This window comes from Periophthalmus magnuspinnatus, chromosome 6 (genome assembly GCF_009829125.3).
Source record: "Periophthalmus magnuspinnatus isolate fPerMag1 chromosome 6, fPerMag1.2.pri, whole genome shotgun sequence".
NCBI lineage: Eukaryota > Metazoa > Chordata > Actinopteri > Gobiiformes > Gobiidae > Periophthalmus > Periophthalmus magnuspinnatus.
The window spans coordinates 5,386,158-5,408,705 of record NC_047131.1 but is presented as its reverse complement, the minus strand read 5'-3'; the positions used below and the strand labels follow the sequence as shown (position 1 = coordinate 5,408,705).

Here is a 22,548-nt window from a genome sequence, read left to right as displayed (position 1 = left end):
ACTGGACACATGTTGTGTACAACACAACTCATGTTTTACACTCTATAGTATTTATTTGTATCTATGTAATAAATATGTGATAAACACAGACTCACAGCTTTCACATCATTATGGTAAATGGTCACATTTACATAACGCTTTTCTAAGTGTACACAGACACTCAGGGCAAGGTGTGTTAAGTGTCTTGCACAAGGAAACAACAGCAGTATTAATCTGTGGGAGCTGGAATCGCACTGATGACCAGTGGGCCAGTGGATATGACCGCTCAACCAACAATGTTTTTTATGTTGGGGATGGGACTCGAACCCCAATCTTCAAATCAGGGGACTGAGCGACTGCTGTAGACAATGATGATGTCAAACTGCCAGATAGAAGAAATTATAGATGTCTGTCCATAGTGGAGTGGTCTATTTATTTGAATTAGGACAGTGTTAATCAGTGTGACAGTAATTAGCATTAGACACACACCACACACATTACTTTTTACATTACACAACACATCTGAGACATTACAAAGAAAACGAGAACAGAGGCTGTTTACATTAAAAGCATGAAACATTCCAACATTCATATTTATAGAACCATGGACCAAAGCATTATTGGACCACACATCTCCAGCTCTCTGTCTTCTGCTGCTGCCTTTGTGGAGGGCGTCCGGCCAAATCAAACGTGCTTAATCTTGATCCGTTCATGTCTTATGCGGCTGTAACAGGAGCCTGACAGTTTAATGTTTGCGTTTGTCCTGGATTACAGCTCATTTACATAAAGCAGAGCCATGATGCCTTCAAGGACCTCGAGACGTTCGGTTCACCCTCCAGTTTTTCCACTCGGTACGAACAGGAAATGACACGTGTTTACAGAGATAATGTACACGATATAACAGGTTTACTGAGCACATATGTGGTCACATATAGAGGCCTAACAAGGGCTGTTTAACTGGACTAGATCAGGCTTTTTATGTCATTGATTTTTATATTTAAAGCAGACATATTGTGCTTGTGTCTATATAGTTATTATCTATGATCATTATGTCATAATTTGGACATTTTAAATTGTAAAATTAATCTAAAACTGACTTCTACATTAGAAAACGGCAGTGTCCAATGGGAGCTGACGTTGCTGTAAACATAATCACAAAAAGCTGTGGAGCTGGCGCCCCCTATGGATGGCAAAGTTAAATCTGTCAACTGGACAAAATGTTTGTAGGAGTGAAAAAGTTTCTCTGCTCATTGACGACGCTTCTTCAGTTCTGCTGATCTTCTTGCTGGTGGACACTGCCTTTTATCTGTCTGAAGGGAGGAGCTAACTACACTGAAACTGTAAACAGCTTTTGTTTACAGTTTCACCCTGATGGCCATCCATTCAGCCTTAGTGGCCCTAGCTAGTTCTATTGTTCTTTTTGTTTCCTTTGTTTCCCTTGTTTGCTTTAGGTCTGAGGATGAAGTTATAGATGAGGGACATGTCTCAGGCCTCCAGTCCTGTTTAAGGAAAAAAACAAAAATTGCTTCTTTAACTCCCTGCTGAACCATTTATTTTCTAAGATCTATACCTCACTGTCTTCAAAGGAGTGGTTAGTGGCTTTGAGATGGAGATGTACAACAGACTGAGGTGCAGAGGAGCTCTCAGTTGTTGGTACATTCTCTTATGGAGCAGCTGTTTAGTTTCTCCAGTGTAACGCTCACTGCACTCTTCACTACACTGAATGGAGTCGACCACATTACTTTGTTTATGTCTTTGGATTTTGTACTTTGGGTGAACCAGTTTCTGTCTTAAAGTGTTTGTAGGTTTGAAATAGACCAAAATCTCAAACTGTCTGAAAATTCTCTGAAATTTTCAGACAGACACATCTGCACATCTGCACTAACCTATTCCTTACACTTGCAAATCAAAGATATACTGTCAAAACCAGACTTAGAAAGACTTATCCATGCATTTGTCTCCAGTAGGTTAGACCAGTGGTCACCAACCTTTTTTGCACCATGGACTGGAATAATGTAGGTTTTATTTTCACGAACCGACCTTCTACACGTGGCAGATAAATATGGCAAAAATAAGTTAAGTGCATAAAAAAATACAACTCACCATCAGAGGGAGCCTTGCACTTGTTTCTTCTTTCCTTCTTGCTCACCTTTGTTTCTTTCAAAAAACTCTAAATCGTATCTTTTAATCCCAGGTGCTTAGTCTCCATGTGCCAAAGCAGTTTTGAAGGTTTCATTGCCTCGTTCGCTTTTCCCGCATATTACACAGAGTGGACTCTGCATGTGAGAGTCACCTGTAGAGACAAACCCATATTTAAGTAGGACTCCTGGTATTGTCTGTTAAATTTATCTTCCTTTTTCTTGGAGGTTGTAGTCTCCTCTTCTGGCTCCTCAGTTGGCCTTTTCTCCTTTGTTAAAAAGCTCTCCAAAGACTTTTGTTTTGGCTCATCTTCACTCGCTTGTGGCTCTACTTTTGGCCGACATGTCTGATGTGTTATACGTGATACGTCATTGCGGAGACAAGAGCAGATCTATCTCAGATATAATAAACTTGTTACTACATCAAATAGATTTCTGTGGCGATTATCTATCAGGATTTTCATTATATATCTAGGGACGAGTTTATTAGTGCGTCATGAGGGACGGGCAAAAGTTACGTCGGAGAACATGTGGTTGCTGATAAACTATTTCCTGTTTTTGTGTGGCCCGGTAGCAAATGCATAACGGACCGGTACCGGTCCCTGGCCCGGTGGTTGGGGACCACTGGGTTAGACTACTGTAACGACCTGCTCACTGGCCTCTCCAAACGAGTGTTATGACAGAACAGTACATCCAGAACACTTCTGCTCGGGTCCTGACTAGAACCAGGAAGTACTTCACACCTGTGTCCTGTGCTCAGGTCTCTGGCTCCTGTGACTCAGAGAATAGACTTTAAAGCAGCTCTGTGTGAACAAGTCTCTCCAGGGACCAGCACCAAAGAACATCTCCCACATGTTAGAGCCACATGAGCCATCTCACACTCTGAGGACTTCAGGGACCGGCCTCCTGCTGGTCCCAGAGTCAGGACTAAACATGAGGAATCAGTGTTTCAGTTTTATGAAGCTAAAACCTGGAACAGTCTCATGAAGATGTGAGACAGGCCTCTACTTTGACAATGTTTAAATCCAGGCTCAAAACAGTTGTTTATCTGTGCATATGAATGAAAGGTTTTTTATTCTGCACTTTTCTGTTTTAATGTTATCCATATGATGATTATTTATATTTTGATTTGTTTGTATTGTGACTTTAATGTCTTTCTCATTCTGTAAAACACTTACTGAGTTACTTTCTGTACTGATTGTGCTATACAGATGAACTTGCCTTTTTGACCTCAAGAGCTTTTTGTACCATATATCTGAACTGGGGCAGATATATTGATATGTTTTTCAAGTACATGGTAAAATACATGGATCTGATAGTGTCGCCTTTATTATTTTGCAGTAACAGTAGTGTCGCTGAGTTGGTCTGGTCTGTGCTGGGTTACAGTGGAGAGTGTGTGACCTCGGGGTTTGCACAGAGCAGAGTGTTACACAGTATTACACAGTGACTCATGACTTCTACTGACATGGCTCCTCAGGCTCGCAGCTAAAGCATTACATAAGTTTAACAGTCAGAATCCACAGAGTTCACAGACTTCACAGAATAATATGGGAATGTGGAGAGGATCAGAACTGCAGAGGAAATTGGTTGTTAGGGATGGGTCATATATCGTTATAGAAGAGGAACGGAGCCACAATCATCACAATAAAGTAGGGATGTTAAAAGTACAGGTTTTAAAATCTCACAGTACTATTACAACATACATTTCATGGTATGGTATTTATTGCGATTTTGGAGATGCTAATTGTTGATATGCTACATTTTCCAGCCTTGGCAAGCCTTTAGTGTTGTCATCACTGCCATATACCAAAGGACAGTTAACTTTTTATGTTGTCCACACTGAAATAGAGCACAGAATTATGTAGTTCCTTCTGCCTTTTTAGCTGGTGCTGCATTTAAGAGCCTTGTCATTGGTCATACTATGGTTATTGTTATGTCCCTAATAAAAAGTGCAATAAATTACACTATATATGAGAAAATACATTTTGTTCATTATTAGTATGTGCATTTATGTATTTGACCTTTATTTAACGAAATCCCCATTGAGAGCATAAACAGTGTGCGGCTCCATTCAAATGAAGCTCACCTTCCGCCTGCAGCTGGTTTAGCAAGGAGCGGCCGCTTAGCAACGCTGTCAATCAAACCTGTTGCCAACACTAGTAAGAGCGACCTCGGAGAAAGAAGTCGCCGGATTTGTCTGTTATTAATGTTCATATCTTGAATCAAAATACCAGAATCATGTAGAGCGGGTTAATACGAACATTTTAAGACCAAAATGACGAGTCGATGGAGCCGGGAATGGGCCCACGATCACTTATTTGGAACGCGGTGCCTAGCAGATTATCTATGTCCATTTATATATACAGTCTATGATCGAGAGGGAGATGGCATCCAGTTATTATTATTATCATTTTTATTTTGGTTTGTAGGTGGTTATTCCAGTCAGTGACACCAACAAATCCCTGGCCTTAGTATCATGAGCTAATTTAATAAAAGGATCACATCTTGGGTCTCATGTGAGAGGAGAAAGAGTCAAAGCTGCCCTGTGGCTCTTGGGAAAAAGGCTGTGAAAAAAACACTACCATGCAACCCTCCAAACCACACAACGCCTCTTTGATCTTCCTATAGACCCTCTGCTCACTGCAGCTCTAACCCCAGCACCATTTAAAATTAAAGCTGCACTGTGTAACTGTTGTGGTGGGGGCTTCTCCAGTTGCTTGTCTTAAGAGACGCTATCAAAAAGACTTCAAAAAACATGCATTCTTACTGTACATTCGAGGAAAAGCATTGAGACCGGCAGATGGCTGACCCTCCCCCCAAAAGTTACATATAGTTTACATTTTCACCCCTCTACACACGTACACGCTCTTCATAGAAATCCATTTATTTGACAACTGCTGTCATTTGGGACTGGCAGTATCCGACCAATCCAAACTCCTATTCTCTCTTCTCATTTATTCACTGAACTGCAAAATCTCTTTTCAATTTAAAATCTGCAAAAAGACACAGTTTTCACTTACTGCACAAATCACCCAGAGTCACGCAGGCGCACCACTTTTACCTTCATCAGTTTTATTATAGTTTAGATGGAAACACAGTATTATCCTGTCACACCAGCTCTGTCAGGAGGAACAAATCATCACTTATCCAAATGGATCTGAATTCACCCGATTAGACTTATCCCTGCTGCACGAAACTTCTTCAGATTCTACTACTAACAGTGAAGTACAACTGATAACAAATACAACTACTAAAAGTCTTCTAATACCTACTACTACTCCTACTACTACTAGCCATACCTTCTTGATACTGCGTCTGATCACAGAAGCTAAGCAGGGTGGCGTCTTGTTTTATGCTTGAATGCTAGACTGCTGGGAATACAGTAGGGTAGCAGTGGCTTTAGTGCATACTGTTGTTGTGTCCTTAGGCAAGACACTTCACACACCCTTCACCAAGATTTTTTGTAGAGCACAATTCGTACACAAAGTAATTCAAAGTGCTTTAGAATAAGAAAGACATTAACATCACACTACAACAAATCAAAACATCAATAATCACAAAAACATCTGGAAAATGCTCTATATAAGACTAATGCACTACTACTACTACTACTTCTGGTACTACTGTTACTACTACTATTGATGCTGCTACTGTTACAATTACGGTACTACAACTACTTACAGACACGCTGATTGTAGTTTTACGTTAGTAGTAGAGTAGTTAGCCTGTCATCTGCACTAGTCTACCCTCTGACTCTGTACCATCTATTAACTTCACATAATAGATAAAGACTATTCAAAATCCAGATACTACAAGATAATACTGCACTCACTGCATCAACAAGTACTTTATTATTGTGCCCCGTCTAACAAGACAACCTCATTACAGATAAGGACCCAGGGTGAAAGAAGAAATGATTTCAAGTTGAAATGGCTTATAAAACAGCGTTACACTGAATAATCGCTCCATTCTGTTAAGCGTTCCTGAACAGGAGATAAGAGGAGCAAATTCATAGCCAGCTGGTATACTGTGGTCTTGAAAACAGAGACTGTTACCATAGCAATGGACAATCCAAAATGAAATAATCTCAAAGTCAAAAGTCCTGGAAATGGTGTCCAGAGAAGGAAGTATTTATGTACCTGGAATCCATGAATAATTCACACCCCTAGTGGTTCTTAAAATCAAGTTAGACTGGTGTACCTCATTATTAGCACAAAGTATTTAGATTTTTGCATGTTTGAGTCATTCTGTACTTTCCTGCATTTCAGTCTTAAGTCCTCAGAACACTGCAATTTTCACCTACCCCGTGTCTATGCCCACTCCTCAGTCCTTATTTGCAATTCTATAAACAAACTTCAGGTGATACATCTAGGGTTCAAAGGTCACATAGCCATTTTTCAACAATAAAAGCACTAAAACAGAAATGTACTTCCTTCTAAGATGAAATGCCATAATTAAGAGCCCATAAGTCCTGCAGTTTTGAACACTCGATAGAGATATTTCTGTTACTATATCATTTTAGATCACTGTTGCAGTTCATAATTAACAAAATGTAAAATGATCTACATATGTTACAGTTTAATACACCATATGTCCTCGGTAATGAGATCAGCAGTGACTAACTCTCGTCCTCGTCACAGGAGCAGCACCAGCGACTGCTCTGGGCACCACTGAAATACTAAACCAAGCAGATAAAAACAGCTTTAATCAATGCATTTTTAATAGGCTATGAGTAAAATATGGTTCATGACCCATTTTTGGCTATTTTAAGATGTTTTATGTTTGAAATGATTGAACTACTCATCATAAGTGTATTACTTTTTGACCCATTTTAGACTATAGTGAAAATGTTTAGAAATATCTGTTAATCTGTCTATATTTGTTACAATTGAATGGAACTGGTTACAGCCGGTCCCTAGAGATCTAATTACTCAAACTAAGAAAACATACCTCTTCAACCCAAGCCAATACTTCGTTAAGCATTAAAATCACCATGAAATTCTCCATAATAATAATCTAGATCAGAACAGTGCCTCCAGTATTTTATGAGAGTAGAAAGTAAAATTGTACAACGACCTGGATATTAGAACACATTAGATGGAGATGTTAAATTGAATGTTTTTTAAGTTTAAAAGAGTTTCAGTAAAAGTTTCGCTCACTAGGTCTCAGGAACAATGACTAAAGCCTCAGTTTTTTCCCTGTTTAAACTGGGGAAAGTCTTAAAATCCAGGTAAAAAGAGCATCTGCTGACCTGGTGTCCTGTGTTAAACAGCACAGGACCTAAAATGGAACCCTGGGGAACCCCACATGTGATTTTATGGACCTGGGAGGAGCTTGTTCTATCTGTGAGACTGGATGTGACCCATTTGTGAAAAGCTGAGTGAGAGGTCGAGGTGTTTCAGGTTAAAAGAATCATGTGGTCTGATGTGTCCAAAGCAGAACTTAGACCCAACTCAATCGACATCGTCACTTTTCATCATTTAATCATTTAAATGTTTTACAAAGGCACAAAGGTCTCTGTGCGGTTTCACCCTAAAACCAGACACAATCTTTTAAAAAATAAAGTAATTCTCAAAAAAATCATTAAGTTGGATAATATTTGTGATCTTTTACTTGAAAATGACTGATGGTTTCCAGTTTCTGTAGACAAAAGACACTAAAAACTAAATCCCTCTGGCTACATCATAAGCAGTATAATATTTCCACGATGTTCCAGTGTGCAGGTTTGAGCTGATGTAAGCCAAACTCTGAACCTTCTGGGACCAAAGCGTGAATGGGACTTTCACTCAAAACGGCCACACCAGCGCCTGCTATATTACCCTTTACACACTGGGGAGACGTAAGAAGACATTTTGTAGTTTACTGAAATAATAAAAAGTTAAAGGTGATTATACTCGGTACATTGAGTTCTGGGAGCAGGAAAAAATCGGAAAGTGAATTTTCTGCGTAACTTTTTGAGCTGTTAAAACTTGCTGGGGATTTTTTGTCAGAGCCATTTTCCCTACAGAGGTGATGCACTGACATCATTTTATTAGAAAATGCTCCTCGGCTTTCACACTGAATGGCACCGAAATGACAGAACTATGGGCAGCACAACACACAAAATGTTTCTTTTTTATCCCAAAGTTGCTTTATACAGCAAAATGGAAAAAAGCAGTGTCTCCGTTGTTGCTGTGACTGTGCAGAGCTTATCTAGCTTGTTAGGCAACAATAGGAAAGGATAAATGGCACTTGAACTCGCCCCACAACAACAAGAGAGAAACATTCAGTTGATCTGTGTCTGTATAATGTGCATGTGTCTCCAGTGTCCCTGTGCTTTAACTCTTCACTGGACTTCTGCTCTGTTTACTTTATTGTCTTGCTTTCAGTGATATAAACAGAATATTTAGCAGAATTGTAGAGTTTTTATATTTGTTATTACACTGTAGCAGCCCTTTCACATTTTAGATTTTGTATTTTGACTAACTAACTTAACTAAAAATTCAAAATGTTGTAATTTATTGATTACACTGCATTTCCAAGAAGTGTCCAAAAGGTAAATATTGAACCTGAACCTGAACCTTTGTCTGTATTAAATATTATTGACCTGTAGAATATGGTGAAACACAGCAATATGTTCAGTTCAATAAAAAAAAACAAAAAAACAAAAAAAACAACTTTATTTAACCCCAAGAGGCGATTCTGTTTATAGTCCCAGATCGCAGCATAAAAAGACTACACACACACGCACGCACGCACGCACGCACACACACACACACACACACACACACACACACAGATCCACCCCCCCCACACACACAGACGCACTGATACACACACGCACTGATCCACACACACACTGATCCACACACGCACTGATCCACACACGCACTGATCCACACACACACTGATCCACACACGCACTGATCCACACACGCACTGATACACACACGCACTGATCCACACACGCACTGATACACACATACACTGATACACACACGCAGTGATACACACACGCCCTGATACACACACACACTGATCCACACCCCCCCCCCCACATACACACACACACACCCACCCCCACATGCGTACACACACACACACACACACCCCCCCCACTGTTCATACACATGTCTCATGCTCATACTGAGGCTGTGCAGAGGACATGATCAGAGTCAGTGGTGAGTTATGACATTTTCTACTGTAAAACCTAAACACACAACTCAAACGTGAACGAGCTGCTACATTCTAATAGCAAATATAAAAGTCTACAACTCGGCTAAATATTTAGTTTATGCCTGACGTCTACAAGAAAATCAAGTAGTAGTAGAAAACCACTTAAGAGGGACACGGCAGAGTGCACTCACATTTATGACTCATACACACTTTGGCATCAGACACAGTTCTAATAGCTTAAAAACACGCTTGCCTCTCCACAGATCTGACCTGCAGTTTGACCTTGAGGAGTCATGTGATTGATAGAAGGGTTTCCATGGAGATCAGCGTGTGTCATACCCAACCAGAAAAGTTAGTCAGTGCACATTTAATTATACTGAAGCTAGGTCAGAACAGTCTAAGGAAAATAAAACACATGCTACGACGCTACGACGCTATGCTAAGTGAGGCTTGAAGTTATCACATTATGCAAATACAGGCCATCGTCAGCTGCACCAGTCACTTTAAGTTTGAGTATGTATCGTATATATCTGAGCACCAAAAGCCTCTTGTTTCCGTCGCTATGGTTTCCTTGGATGTGTTTGTCAGTAAAACAGCAGCTACTTGACGCGTTGATGTGGAAAAATCCCATTGACCTCATTAACCCGACGTTTCTCCTTTTTAGTGTCCATGTCCTCTGCTCTGTTTGAGCTGCGAGGGAAAAGTCACCGGGGCGTAGCACGGAGGAGCAAAGTTCAGACTGGAGGATTCACGACATACTGCAGCTGTTTTAAAGGGGCACTATGTAACTTTGCTGGGAGAGGGTTTGCCAACTGCTTGACTCCATGGGATTGTCTGTTTATTTTATGGTATTTATTACAAGAAAAATTTATTGATTGGACATGAGGATGTTTATTGTATTTTCCTGCTAATGTGAATGATGAAGTGTTTGTCTTTTAATTGTGTTGAAATGTGTGTTTCAATGTGTGTTCACTGTCAAGGGACTGCACATAGAAAGCTGCAGTAGCTAAATCTGGTACAAATCATCTTTTCCTTTGTACAATTAATTAATTTGAACGGTCCTTGACAAATAAAGAAAATAAGAAATTGATTGAACACAGTGGCACCAGGGCAGTGTTCCTCCAACCTGAACATCAGAGGATTGATTCCTGCTCAGGAAAGGGAAAACTCTGCACCCACCGGTATGAAAGTGGGGTGTGTGAGTGTTGGTGCAGTTCGGAGATTGGCAGCCTCACTTCTTCAGTCTGCTTCATGTCAGCTGTGCGTGTAGTTATAGCTTAACACGAAAACCACCACCACCGAGTGTGGAGTGAATGAATAATGAGCACAGTGCAGCGCTTTGTGAGGCTTCATTAAACCTGTAAAGTGCATTACAAGTGTAAGGCATTATTTATTTATGTATTTTTACTAAGCATTGATAATCTCAAGGACACAATGCCTCAACCGACCTGTAGAGGCAGCAGAACTCTGTCTGTTGTTTTCAAAGTCATAAAAAGTTTCCACCATTACCAGAGCAATTCACACTTTAAAACTAAATATTATATCTTTTGAATGGTGAAAATTGAGAGCTGAAACCATAGGCTGTGTGTTTTAAACAGGAAGTGAGCATGGACACACTTCTGGCTCCATCGACTCTGGCTCCAATTCACTTTCTATTACGCTCTGTAACTGCTGCTGTCAGATTTGCCATTTTGGTCCTAAAATTTTCACATTAACCCCTGATCCTGGTGTTTTTTATTTTGCTTTTGTGTTCATACATCACGATATAAACATTAACGACAGACAACTCAGATGGCTTCTTTCCCCAAGGTCACTCCCGCTCGCTTTTGCAACACATTTGATTGACAGCGTTGCTAAGCGCCCGTCCCCTGTCAAACAAGCGGCAATTCAATAAGAATTGTGCAACAATTTAAAGGGCCTGTGCCTGCTTTTTCAAACAAAATGTGTCTTGCTCCAGCACAGATGTTGTAAAAGCAGCTCTTGAGGTCAAAGTAACTCAGCTGTGTACTATCTGCATAATTATACAGCATTTTATTGACCAAGAATCAGGAAGAAGTGTGCATAAAGTGGGTGAGGAATAACTTTGGACTATAGCAAGCTGCTTGAGATGAACTAGCTCTGTTTTTCACAGAAAGTAGAAAACAGAAAGACAGTAAAAATCAGGTAGAGCACTTTTAAATACAATACTTGAGCACCTTGTTCCGTGTCTGTTTGCAGTTTGTGTCGCTGTTGTCGTCCGAGGAGGAGCAAAGTCCACTGGTGTATTTTATAGTCTCTTTAACTGCCTTTGGGACAGCGTGTCTCAGATGGTTTATGTCTTTCCAAAGATCTGGGTTTATGAGGGTTTACGAGCACACAGCCTGGACACAGAACAGCGGGGAGTGAGGTGCTTAAAGCTTCTGGTGTAGTGACAAAGATAATATTTTAGTTCAAAAAAGCCTGAAGGGACTGCAGGTGGCCCGGTTAGCTTATGGTCAAAGCTTTTAGCGCTGTTGGAGAAAATCGCAATTGACTAGGCCTATTTATTTTTCTATAATTGAAGGTGTTTGCATTGACGGAAATATCCAAACTTATCATCCACAAATGTTGAACCTTCTCTTGTTTCAAACTGGCTCCACAAATGTATCGTATGAGTTTCATGGTTTTAGGGCCTTTCAACTAATAATTATGTCTTCGGTGTTGGATAACAGCACCTTTTTCTGAAGTTATAAAGGGAAATATTTGACTTTAGTTAATTTAAATCAATAGAGAACACGTTGAACTTTATGGCAGCGTTTGTTTCATGTGAATAGGCCCAATAAATACAAAGATATTAACCATGAACCAGGTCAACACATCTATAAGTAAATCTGAAAGTATGTTTTATTTGTTGGTTCAAAGTAAATATGGTATTTTTATATAGACATTCAGTTGGTAATATGTGTTAATATTCTGGAAATGGCAGCTTATGACAACTCAGAGTCTCTTTTTAAACCAGTGGGAGTTGATGTTTTACACCAATGGACAAGCACTTGACAGGTTCATGTGTAAAAACATATTTGAAAAATGTCTTGGATTTGTTCTGCAGGTTCTACACTCTCAGTTAAACTGAAGTTGGGAGATTATACGAATAAGAAATTATTATATTTTCTTACACTAAAAACATTTGACCTTTGAAAACTGTAACTAGATGACGCCTCATTATTTCTTCATGTATTACGCAAAACTGACTTTGACTTTTTACCAAAACTCATTAGAAACATATCCTGAGTTGTATTCTGCTTCATTAATCCTGTTTACAAGGTGGTTCTAGTTTAGACCTAATTCAGATCTAGTTTAAGGCCAGTTTAGACCTGGTTTAGACCTGGTTTAGGCTTACTTTAGATCTGGTTTATACCTGGTTTAGGCCTGGTTTAGGCCTGGTTTAGGCCTGGTTTAGACCTGGCTTAGACGTTTTTTAGACCTGGTTTAGGCCTGGTTTAGGCCTGGTTTAGACCTGGTTTAGGCCTGGTTTAGACCTGGTTTAGGCCTGCTTTAGGCCTACTTTAGGCCTACTGTAGGCCTAGTTTAGGCCTAATTTAGACCTGGTTTAGACCTTGTTTAAACCTAGTTTAGACTTAGTTTAGGCCTGGTTTAGACGTAGTTAGGCTTAGTTGAGACCTGGCTTAGACCTTGTTTAGACCTAGTTTAGGCCTAGTTTAGATCTAGCTAGACCTGGTTTAGACCTAGTTTAGACCTGGTTTAGACCTAGTTAGACCTGGTTTAGACTTGGTTTAGACCTAGTTAAGATCTAGCTAGACCTGGTTTAGACCTTGTTTAGACCTGACTTAGACCTTGTTTAGACCTAGTTTAGACCTAGTTTAGACCTGATTTAGACCTAGTTAGGCCTGGTTTAGACCTGGTTTAGACTTAGTTTAGACCTGGTTTACGCCTAGTTATACCTGGTTTAGACTTAGTTTAGACCTGGTTTACACCTGGTTTAGACCTGATTTAGATCAGATTATTCCAGACTCAAACCAGCTCCATGTTAAGTGTGAATGCTCCATAGTTCAAATTTCTAGTGACATTTTCTAGTGATACTTTATACAGAAAGACTTAATTCATAATGAACTGTTTATTAAGAATGATTCAGGCTTAGTATCTTCTTTAGGTATTATTATTAGGTATAAGGTATAAATTAAAGGTGCACATACTTTTTTGTTAGAGGTCTGCCTAACCTGCCTGTCTGTCTGTTATGAAGATGTCATTGCTTTGCCTGGTATGTTCCACAGTATAGCATTAAACTTATCTATCTTGCATTAATTCAATTGCAGATGTTTTTAATTCCAAACAATACTCCTTACCACTGTTCCCTCTAAGCTGTGTGCGTGCGCAATTGCGCACTGCTGACACGGTCTTTTTCATAGATCGTACAGTGATGAGTTACAAATCCACCACCTGTAACAAAGCGAAGGGCGGAGTGAAATAGTGGATCCAGTGGTTTCAAAGCAGAGGCTGAAGTCTGCACATACACCACATCCCCATAATCCAGTACGGACAGGAAGGTCGCTTGCACTATTTCTTTTCTGTAACTCATTGGGATACAATATTTTTTTCTGTAATAAAATGATCATTTAGATTTTAAACTGTTACATAATTCTGAGATATGTTTTTTAAAGGACAAGTTTTCATCAAGCCAAAATCCAAGATATTTATATTTAGTGTTGACTCTTTCAATGGATGTACCATTTAGCGTGTAAAGATTTGTAGCTTGCATGTTACTGAAATGTTTTTTAGAAAAAAAATCATATACTTAGTTTTACTTGCATTCAAAAACAGCTTAAGATTTATGAGGGAGTTTTGGATTTCATTAAAATCTTGCTGCACTTTTAAAAGTGCCTGACCAGCAGAGGGAGCAGTTGCACACACACTGCATCATCTGCATATAAATGTATGTGGCTTTCTTTTAAAGTGTGACCAATAGAATTAATAAAAAATAGTAAAAAGTAGGGGGCCCAAAATTGAGCCTTGGGGCACTCCTTTACTTAAAGTTAAAAAATCTGACACATACGTATTTGAGCAGCTTATCAACGTCATTGACAGGCGTCCTCATGGGCCACTACCAGAGTTTTAGCCGATGTGGCCGATGTGGAGTGAAGACTCTCTAATGATGCTAAGTGTTTAACCCCTTAACATTCCGACGGCCCGCCCTCGGGCGCACTGTTACGCATTGTTTTGCAGCAGTTTTGCGTTTTAAACATGACGAAATGGACAAAACAAAGGAAGTACACGATCAAGGACACTGTGGATGTTTGTACAAGTTAAACTAGAGGCATCTCGGACCCTGAGCGGTTCGTGGAACTGAGTGAAGATCTCATGGTGGACTCAGGAGCAGAGGACCTTATGATTTGATGGACTGGATTCTGTTCCTGATCGGTAAGTGTGGTTTATTCTGCTATTGACTTAATTGTGGGTCACATGTGTATCATGCGTAATCATTAGCATTAGCTAATGCCAATCTGCGCCCCCCCCCGAACACCACCAATCATCACGCACACACCACTTGGGTGAAGTGTCTAAGGACACAACAGAACTAAGGACACAATGACAGAAATTGGTCCGAGCGGGACTCGATCCTCCAACCTCTAACCACTGAGCCACTGTAACAGAAGGACTGTCACACTGTACAATCCTGTATGGTGTGTTCTTAGTTTCCAGTGTGTGTTTGTTCACTGTTTGCAGTGTGTGTATTTATTTTGACCCATAGCACTTGTTTTGACTATATTTTATATACAATTATACATTTTATATTGTGTTTTGATATGATATATAAATGTACAGTAATAGAGCAGCTGTGCAGATACAGATTCCTCTCAGTGTGTGTTGGTCATTGATACTGTCACTAGTTTATGAGTTGTAAAAATCAAATGATCGTGTCATATACTGAAAAAGAGTGAACGGACTGTCTCCCAGACACAGTAGGACAATCTCACTCAGTCACAGCAAAAGCTTCACACAATGGCTTATACTCATAATACAAGTCAGAGCTTTATCATAGAAATGTTAAGTGTGTTTTCAACATTGGAGTTTACAGTTGTCTTGGTTTGGTTGGAAGTTCATGTTTTGCCATAGTTAAAATTAAATATTTATACTTCCAATAGCATTAACATACTACACAGGTCATGCGCAAGATTTTTGTCATTTTCATTGTATAAGTGGCTAAAGCACTTAATTAAAAGTCTTATAACACAAATGTAAATGCGGTAATTTGATTCTTTTAATAAACCATTTAATTTGGATGGATGTGATGCAGCATGACCACAGTGCACACGTCTGATGTCGCTCACAGTCGTCCATGGGACAGCTCAGGGAGTTTGTGTGTTTGCTCAGACTCGTGAAAAATGTCAGCAGGGGTCACCTTTCCACAGATCCCACCTGTAATTTGGCCTGCTGGCGTCACTTGTTGGTCTCCAAGGATATAGTAAATTTAATACCAGGCTGTGGAACATAGAGTGCCATTTGAAAAAGTCATCGTAGGCTTGTAGTTTAATCTTACTATAGCATTATTATATATATATTATATTTTTAAAAGCCAAATATATTTTACTGCTAAGAAAATATGATTCCAGCCCCACTTGATAAAATCCTCTCTACATTATTATCATTTCTAATATCTCTAGATGATCGTAAGAAAGAAAACCCTATTTGTTCATAATGAAGTCTTTCGTCATACTTAAATCATAATTAAAGGCTAATTACAGGCTAATTAGCTGCAGTAATGGTAAAGCGTTAGATATATAGATCACACATGCAAAGCTGAGGCCGTGGCCAGATCCAGCCCTTTGTAAATCTTTATTTGTCCACACAGACATTTGGTTCAGAACAAGAGTCTGTGCAGCTGATAGTCAGTCAGGAGCAAACCATAAGAACAAAACAAGAAAAACACCAGTAAAAACAATGTAACAAGTCAAATGAGCCATACAACAACATGTGACACTGAAAAGAACAGCAGTGTGCAAAAGACTGGCTTTGAGAAGAATCACAACGTCCAGGAGAGGGGAAGTACTCATCAGAAATATTTAAGTCATACAATGCCCTGTGTTCACATTGGTTCTTCATGATTTGGTTTGGTTCTGTTCCAGTCCAGTTTTTTTCTGGTCTAGTCTTGGTTTAGGTCCAGGTTTAGTTCAGGTTTAGTCCTAGTTTTGATTGTGACTGTGTGAAGAGTGAACACATCCTAAATATTATGTCTCCATGTGCACGTGTTAATGTTCTGAAGTGCGTGGGATCCTTGTTTTCTTTAGCTGTGCACGTCATTTCTCACGTGTTACTGCTCCTGGATGGGTTTAAGACGGACACTTTACTCACAGTGATAAGAAAGTCCTAAACTATTTGTCCTTTTGTGAGTTAGATAGCAATTAGTTCCATAAATGCTCATAGCTTAAAATCGTTCAAACCTGTCTCAAGTTCTCAGTCTTCTGCACAGTACTGCACACAAAAAAAATAAAAAAATAAGAAAAGTTTGGCCCTTCATTTCTTATAACTTTTTGGCACCAGTTAAAATAAATAAACACATTCACATTGAAATGAAAAGAGTTGTGACATTGTGCTGTGTCTCTAATTACTCTTATGCATTGCTGTGGTTAAAATGAACATTTAAACAGAACATTTAAAGCTATAGGCGGCATGGAGGCAAGAGTCACTGCTCCGTATTCATTATGCAAAAGGAAAAACCCCAAAACAACATCGAACTATTTCATAATTCCATACACCACGAACTTACTCAACTTAACCCAAAACAACAACATTTTGAAGTCATTTTCCTGCCCATATCTTAAACACACTTTTCCACTCATCACCTTGAAAATAATGTTGCTTTGCCTGGAAAATTCCACATTAAAAGTAAAGTTACAGGTCAGATCCGTGAAGAGGCGACCCCGCTCACAGTGAGAATTAAAGTAACAATACGTATTCTAGCAATATAAACCCACAACATACATTTAATGCCGTACTGCGCTCATTCCAGGCAAAGTAAGAACATCTCCATGGAGACGAGAAGGAAGGCAGACGCTTACCGGAAAAGTTACATAGCATACCTTTAACGACAGGCCTATATATTGTGTTTTAATCTGAAACAATTGAGAATAAAGTTTGTAGAAGTGAACAGAGCACCAATACAAATGTGAATTAAACCCAGGCTATAATACAAATACCTTCTACTGTTTACTAGATATTACCAAAAATATTATAATTCTTCATGAAATTAGAAAATAGTTTGAATCGATCAAATGTACATTGACATGAGCTGGTTCATTGTTTAAAAATATTGTTTGGAAAAGTACTGTAGCTTTTAGGAAACACCAGACACCAAACGTAAGAGTGTGATACAGCAGCTCCACACATTCAGAGCTGATCTATTTTCAGATGTAAAATGCAGCTATATGGCACGACATTCAAATGCACACATTATATTTAGAAGAAAACACATGTGCGGGGAGGGTGCATTATGTCAAACAGAATGAACCCAATGGTCAGCCTGAATAAGCACAGGGACAATGCTGCTGACAGGGACATCATCTCCATTCATTTTAACACATAGTGTCCCAAAACATTTTCTAAATTCAAAGTACATTAGTTTGTGTATACAATATTAGGCCAGATGCCCTTCCAAAACTGTCCTCATGTTCTCTGTGCAAAATACTGAACAGTTCCTTAAATGCAAGTCAATAACTTTTCATAACAGCGAGTGAACGTTAGTGATACAGTAAAACAGTACATTTCACAAACAGAGGTGGGGAGTGCTCTACTTGAGTCACTTTTTGAAATTGTTCTTTTCAGGGTGTAGTTTTCTGAAACCATACTTTTATTTCTACTTGAGTAATATTTGGTTTGAAGTTATTTCAGTTTTGGTGACAATTCTCACTATGAGTAAGTCGCCAAAACTTATTATAGTGAGACATGAATTGATCTGAACATTTGAGCTTCTTACTCCTCACCTTCGTTTTAGTCTTTTTTTAAATTTTTATTTTTTACCAGGATCTGTGAATGATTTAATTCATATTTTGAACACATAAATTATAAAACAGATTTGTTTAGCTGAACTAAGACCTGTGTATGAGCTTTGTATAATTACTCCACTTTACTGCTCGGTGTGCTTTCACTGGGCCTCGGTGAATATTGTGATATTGATTCACTGATGGATTCACTGACTGATTGATTGATACTCTACCCACCTCTGTTCATTAAGGAAAATCTCTGGGGATAACAGAGGGGCAGTAACACAGGTTTCATTAAATTGTGCATTATAAGCCCGAAAATAACAGCAGACAATGTCCAAAAGGCCCCTAGTTCAAAGTACAATGTTGATAGCAAAATACACTCTGAAATAAAACTCATAGACTTCTATTCTTTTATAGCTGAGCAATAACCTTTAGTGACTGCTTGAGTGAGCTGTACTGCCTTAACTGGAGAAATGGTGCCACATCTGAACTTTTGAATCATTTGCAGAAAATGATTGTGGTTGCTTGTTTGTATGAGGTAGAACATGTTTCAAAGGTAAAAGTCATCAGGACATGTCAAACAAAAGTCAATCAAATCAAATTTTGGAAAAAGACTTTCAATGTTGAAAAACAGTGCCCAGGTGACCACCTCTGAAACGTTTCTACCTTTGCACAAAATGGTGTGGCTGGTTTGAAAACAGGGCGATCCATCTCCTCGTGAACAAAGACAGATCAGTGTAAACGTCTGTAATAAACCAGTGAGCAGCACATGTTTGTTGGACAGCAGCGCGTGTCTTGTGTGCAGACAGACGTGGAGAGGATGCTGAGATGAGGGACAGCGCTCACATAGATTTTCCTTTTAAGGTTTTCATGGTATTTTTACATTCACGACTCAAGCTTTACATTAGAAACACCAGTCACAACAAACACCGAGACAATCCACAAGACGACGTCACAGCAGCGCGCGCCTGGATGAGGGCTCCACGTGCCTCGAACCGGGTCCCGCTTCTTTTTTTTTTTTTTTTTTAATCTTTTAAAGTATAAAACCAAATTAACATTCCCAACACAAAACAACGTGCGCTGTGCCATGTGCAGTCCGAGGACGCACGGTCCACAGGCGCTTTTACGCACGAAGTGTGCCACGCAAACACCTGATCCCAGTTAAATCCGTTTGAGGCAGAGACGAGAAGTATTTGAGTCTTCGCGTGCGCTTCAGTCTGTGTCACGCGCATGAGGCAGCAGTTTCACCCAGGTCTTTAAAAGTCACTTTGGGAGCGCCTCAGTGTCGCACGTGAGCACAGACAGACGGCAGTTCTCCGTGTCCACGTGATGCAGCGGGATCACAACCTGCGTGTCCTCTGGCTCCGCGCGCACTGTGCCCGAGAAAGGCCGCAGGGGGCACGTGCCTGCGCCTGGAGGTGACGACATCCTCCAGAACAGATCCTTCAACTTTTTTCGAAACTCACGGCGCATGAGGCAGTACAGCACCGGGTTCAGGCAGCTATTGGTGTGCGCGAGGCACACGGTGAGCGGGTGCACGTACGTGTGCACCATGTAATACGTACGGTCCCAGTTCACAACATTAAACTTTACTAGGACCCCCCAGAAAGTGATGGCGTGATTTGGCATCCAACATATAAAGAAGGACAGCACCACAATGGTGACCGAGCGCGTTACGCGCGAGCGCCGCTTCACTTGGTTGTTGTTCATGCTCCGGGTGCGCACGAAACGCAGCAGCATCAAGTAGCACACAGTGACGATGAGCATGGGGAACACAAAAGCCACGAGGATCTTCTGCAGGTGGTACAGCGCGAGCCACGACTGTCCATCAGGAAACCCGAGCAGACACAAGCGCTCCCCCGCCACGTTACGCACAGTGGAGAACACAGCCGTGGGCAGCGAGGCCACTGTGGCGGAGACCCACAGTCCCACGATCACCCACCGCACAGGGCACACGCGCCGCCGTGTGCGGTCCTTGAGCGCAGAAGCCACGGACCAGTACCGCGTGACACTCATGGCTGTGAGGAAGAAGACGCTCGCGTACATGTTCATGACAGTGACTGACAGGATGATCTTGCACATGGCGCCGCCAAAGGGCCAGCTGAAGTCCAGAGCCGTGTCCACGGCCCAGAACGGCAGCGTCAGTACGAACTGGAAGTCCGTCACGGCCAGGTTCAGGATGAACAGGTTGATACTGGAGCGCTTCTTGCGCCCGCGCCGCGCCTTCATCAGGAACAGGACCAGGAGGTTCCCCACGAGCCCCGCGGCGCACACCACGCTGTAAACGATGGAGATGAGGATTCGCAGCGCGGGAGAGCCATCCGCGGGAATGTCTATGTCCTCCAGGCTGCTGAACCGGTTTGGTCCCGCCGTGGAGCGGTTCCACGAACTGTTATTCCACTCTGTCATCTTCCGACTCACTGGGGTCCGCGCGCATCACCTCACACCAGTCTGAAGAAACTTTGGAGTCTTCATTTTGTCAGAGCTGCGCCTCAGTCCGCAGCTCAGCGGGAACAGAGCCCCGTGCGCGCGCAGCGCACTTTATGTAGGACAGTGGCGCGCGTGAGGCGCGTGCCTGTCCGGGGACGGTGCTGATCCACGCGCGCGCGTGTGTGTGTGTGTGTGTGTGTGTAAGAGCGAGAGAGAAAGAGAAAGAGGGAGAGCGAGGGAGGGAGAGAAAGAGGAAGGGGAGAGAGAGAGAAAGAGAGAAAGAGGGTGAGAGAAAGGGAGAGAGAAAGAGGGAGAGAAAGACGGAAGCAGAGGGAGAGAGAGAGAAGGAGAAAGAGAGAGAAAGGGAGAGAGAAAGCGTGTGTGAGGGAGTGGGGCGTTGCTGTCCACACATGGCGCGCAAAGCACAGACTGCAGGCACTTGTACATGTGTCCATAGTTCTTCAGTCACACTCTGTGACAGGGTCATCACAGACGGATATCACGGCAGTGTTTCATTAAAATCCACATTTAATCTGACTCACTCTGTTTAGATCACTGTAATCACCTGAGTCTAAATACAGCTAAATACAACCACATGCATCTGAACCAGGCTCACACTCCCACATGAGTGTTAATGTTGCAGACCAGAGGAAAATTATGGATGTATTAAAAAACGGATGTTCAATTATGAAGCAGATAATTCAAAAATCTGTCAAATTTGTTCCAAGTTTCCAGGACATATTAAAACCTCAGCATTTGTCCTCTTCTATTCATTGCTTCCTATGTTTTGTTTTCTATCTTTGTAAATGTCACTTTTAATTCCACACTTTTAGTTTGAAATGAGCAGAGACATGTTGAAGTAGGTTTAAAACTCCAGAGGTTAAAACCCAGAAGACTCCTGGTCTCAGTGTCTGTGAGCACACGTCTGACCTGCTCCTCTTAGCTCCTGTCAGCTCCTGTAGATTTTAATTAGCATCGATGTGTCCCAACTCCACTCCCTCACCAGCCATTTAAACTACTCCAACACAAACACCACTCCACAAACACTCTTCAAACAGCACATCAGGTGCAAAAAAGCTCTGATAATGACAGTGCGATTGTCTCAGAGCGTACACTTCTGAGCAGGTCTCTCCCTGGGCACAAATAGAAATGAGTTTGCAGAAGCCAGATGGCCCAAAGCTGTGCTTTTCCCATCAGCTTTTGCTCTGATCCAACTGCACGGTGCAGCACTTCTCTGATCATCAGCCTCACTCACACTCACATCATCTTCACTCACACTCACATCAGGGATATTTTTCCCACTTTTTCATCTTTGCAGATAAAAAAATAAATAAAAAACTGTCCACACTTCCTCCCTGTCCACAACCCTCCCTGTCCACACTTCCTCCCTGTCCACACATCCTCCCTGTCCACACTTCCTCACTGTCCACACTTCCTCCCTGTCCACAACCCTCCCTGTCCACAACCCTCCCTGTCCACACTTCCTCCCTGTCCACAACCCTCCCTGTCCACACTTCCTCCCTGTCCACACATCTTCCCTGTCCACACATCCTCCCTGTCCACAACCCTCCCTGTCCACACATCTTCCCTGTCCACAACCCTCCCTGTCCACACTTCCTCCCTGTCCACACTTCCTCCCTGTCCACAACCCTCCCTGTCCACACTTCCTCCCTGTCCACACATCTTCCCTGTCCACACATCCTCCCTGTCCACAACCCTCCCTGTCCACACTTCCTCCCTGTCCACAACCCTCCCTGTCCACACTTCCTCCCTGTCCACACATCCTCCCTGTCCACACTTCCTCACTGTCCACACTTCCTCCCTGTCCACAACCCTCCCTGTCCACAACCCTCCCTGTCCACACTTCCTCCCTGTCCACAACCCTCCCT

General features: G+C 41.4%; 1 protein-coding gene across 1 annotated transcript; it reads right to left on the bottom strand.

The window, feature by feature from the left end:
* Positions 1 to 17,487: 17,487 nt before the first annotated feature.
* Positions 17,488 to 20,726, bottom strand: rxfp3.3b (relaxin family peptide receptor 3.3b). The gene has a single exon (XM_033968786.1). The coding sequence runs from the start codon at positions 20,636 to 20,638 to the stop codon at positions 19,493 to 19,495; it is 1,146 nt and encodes a 381-aa protein (XP_033824677.1). The 5' UTR covers positions 20,639 to 20,726; the 3' UTR covers positions 17,488 to 19,492.
* Between the last annotated feature and the right edge of the window lie 1,822 nt (positions 20,727 to 22,548).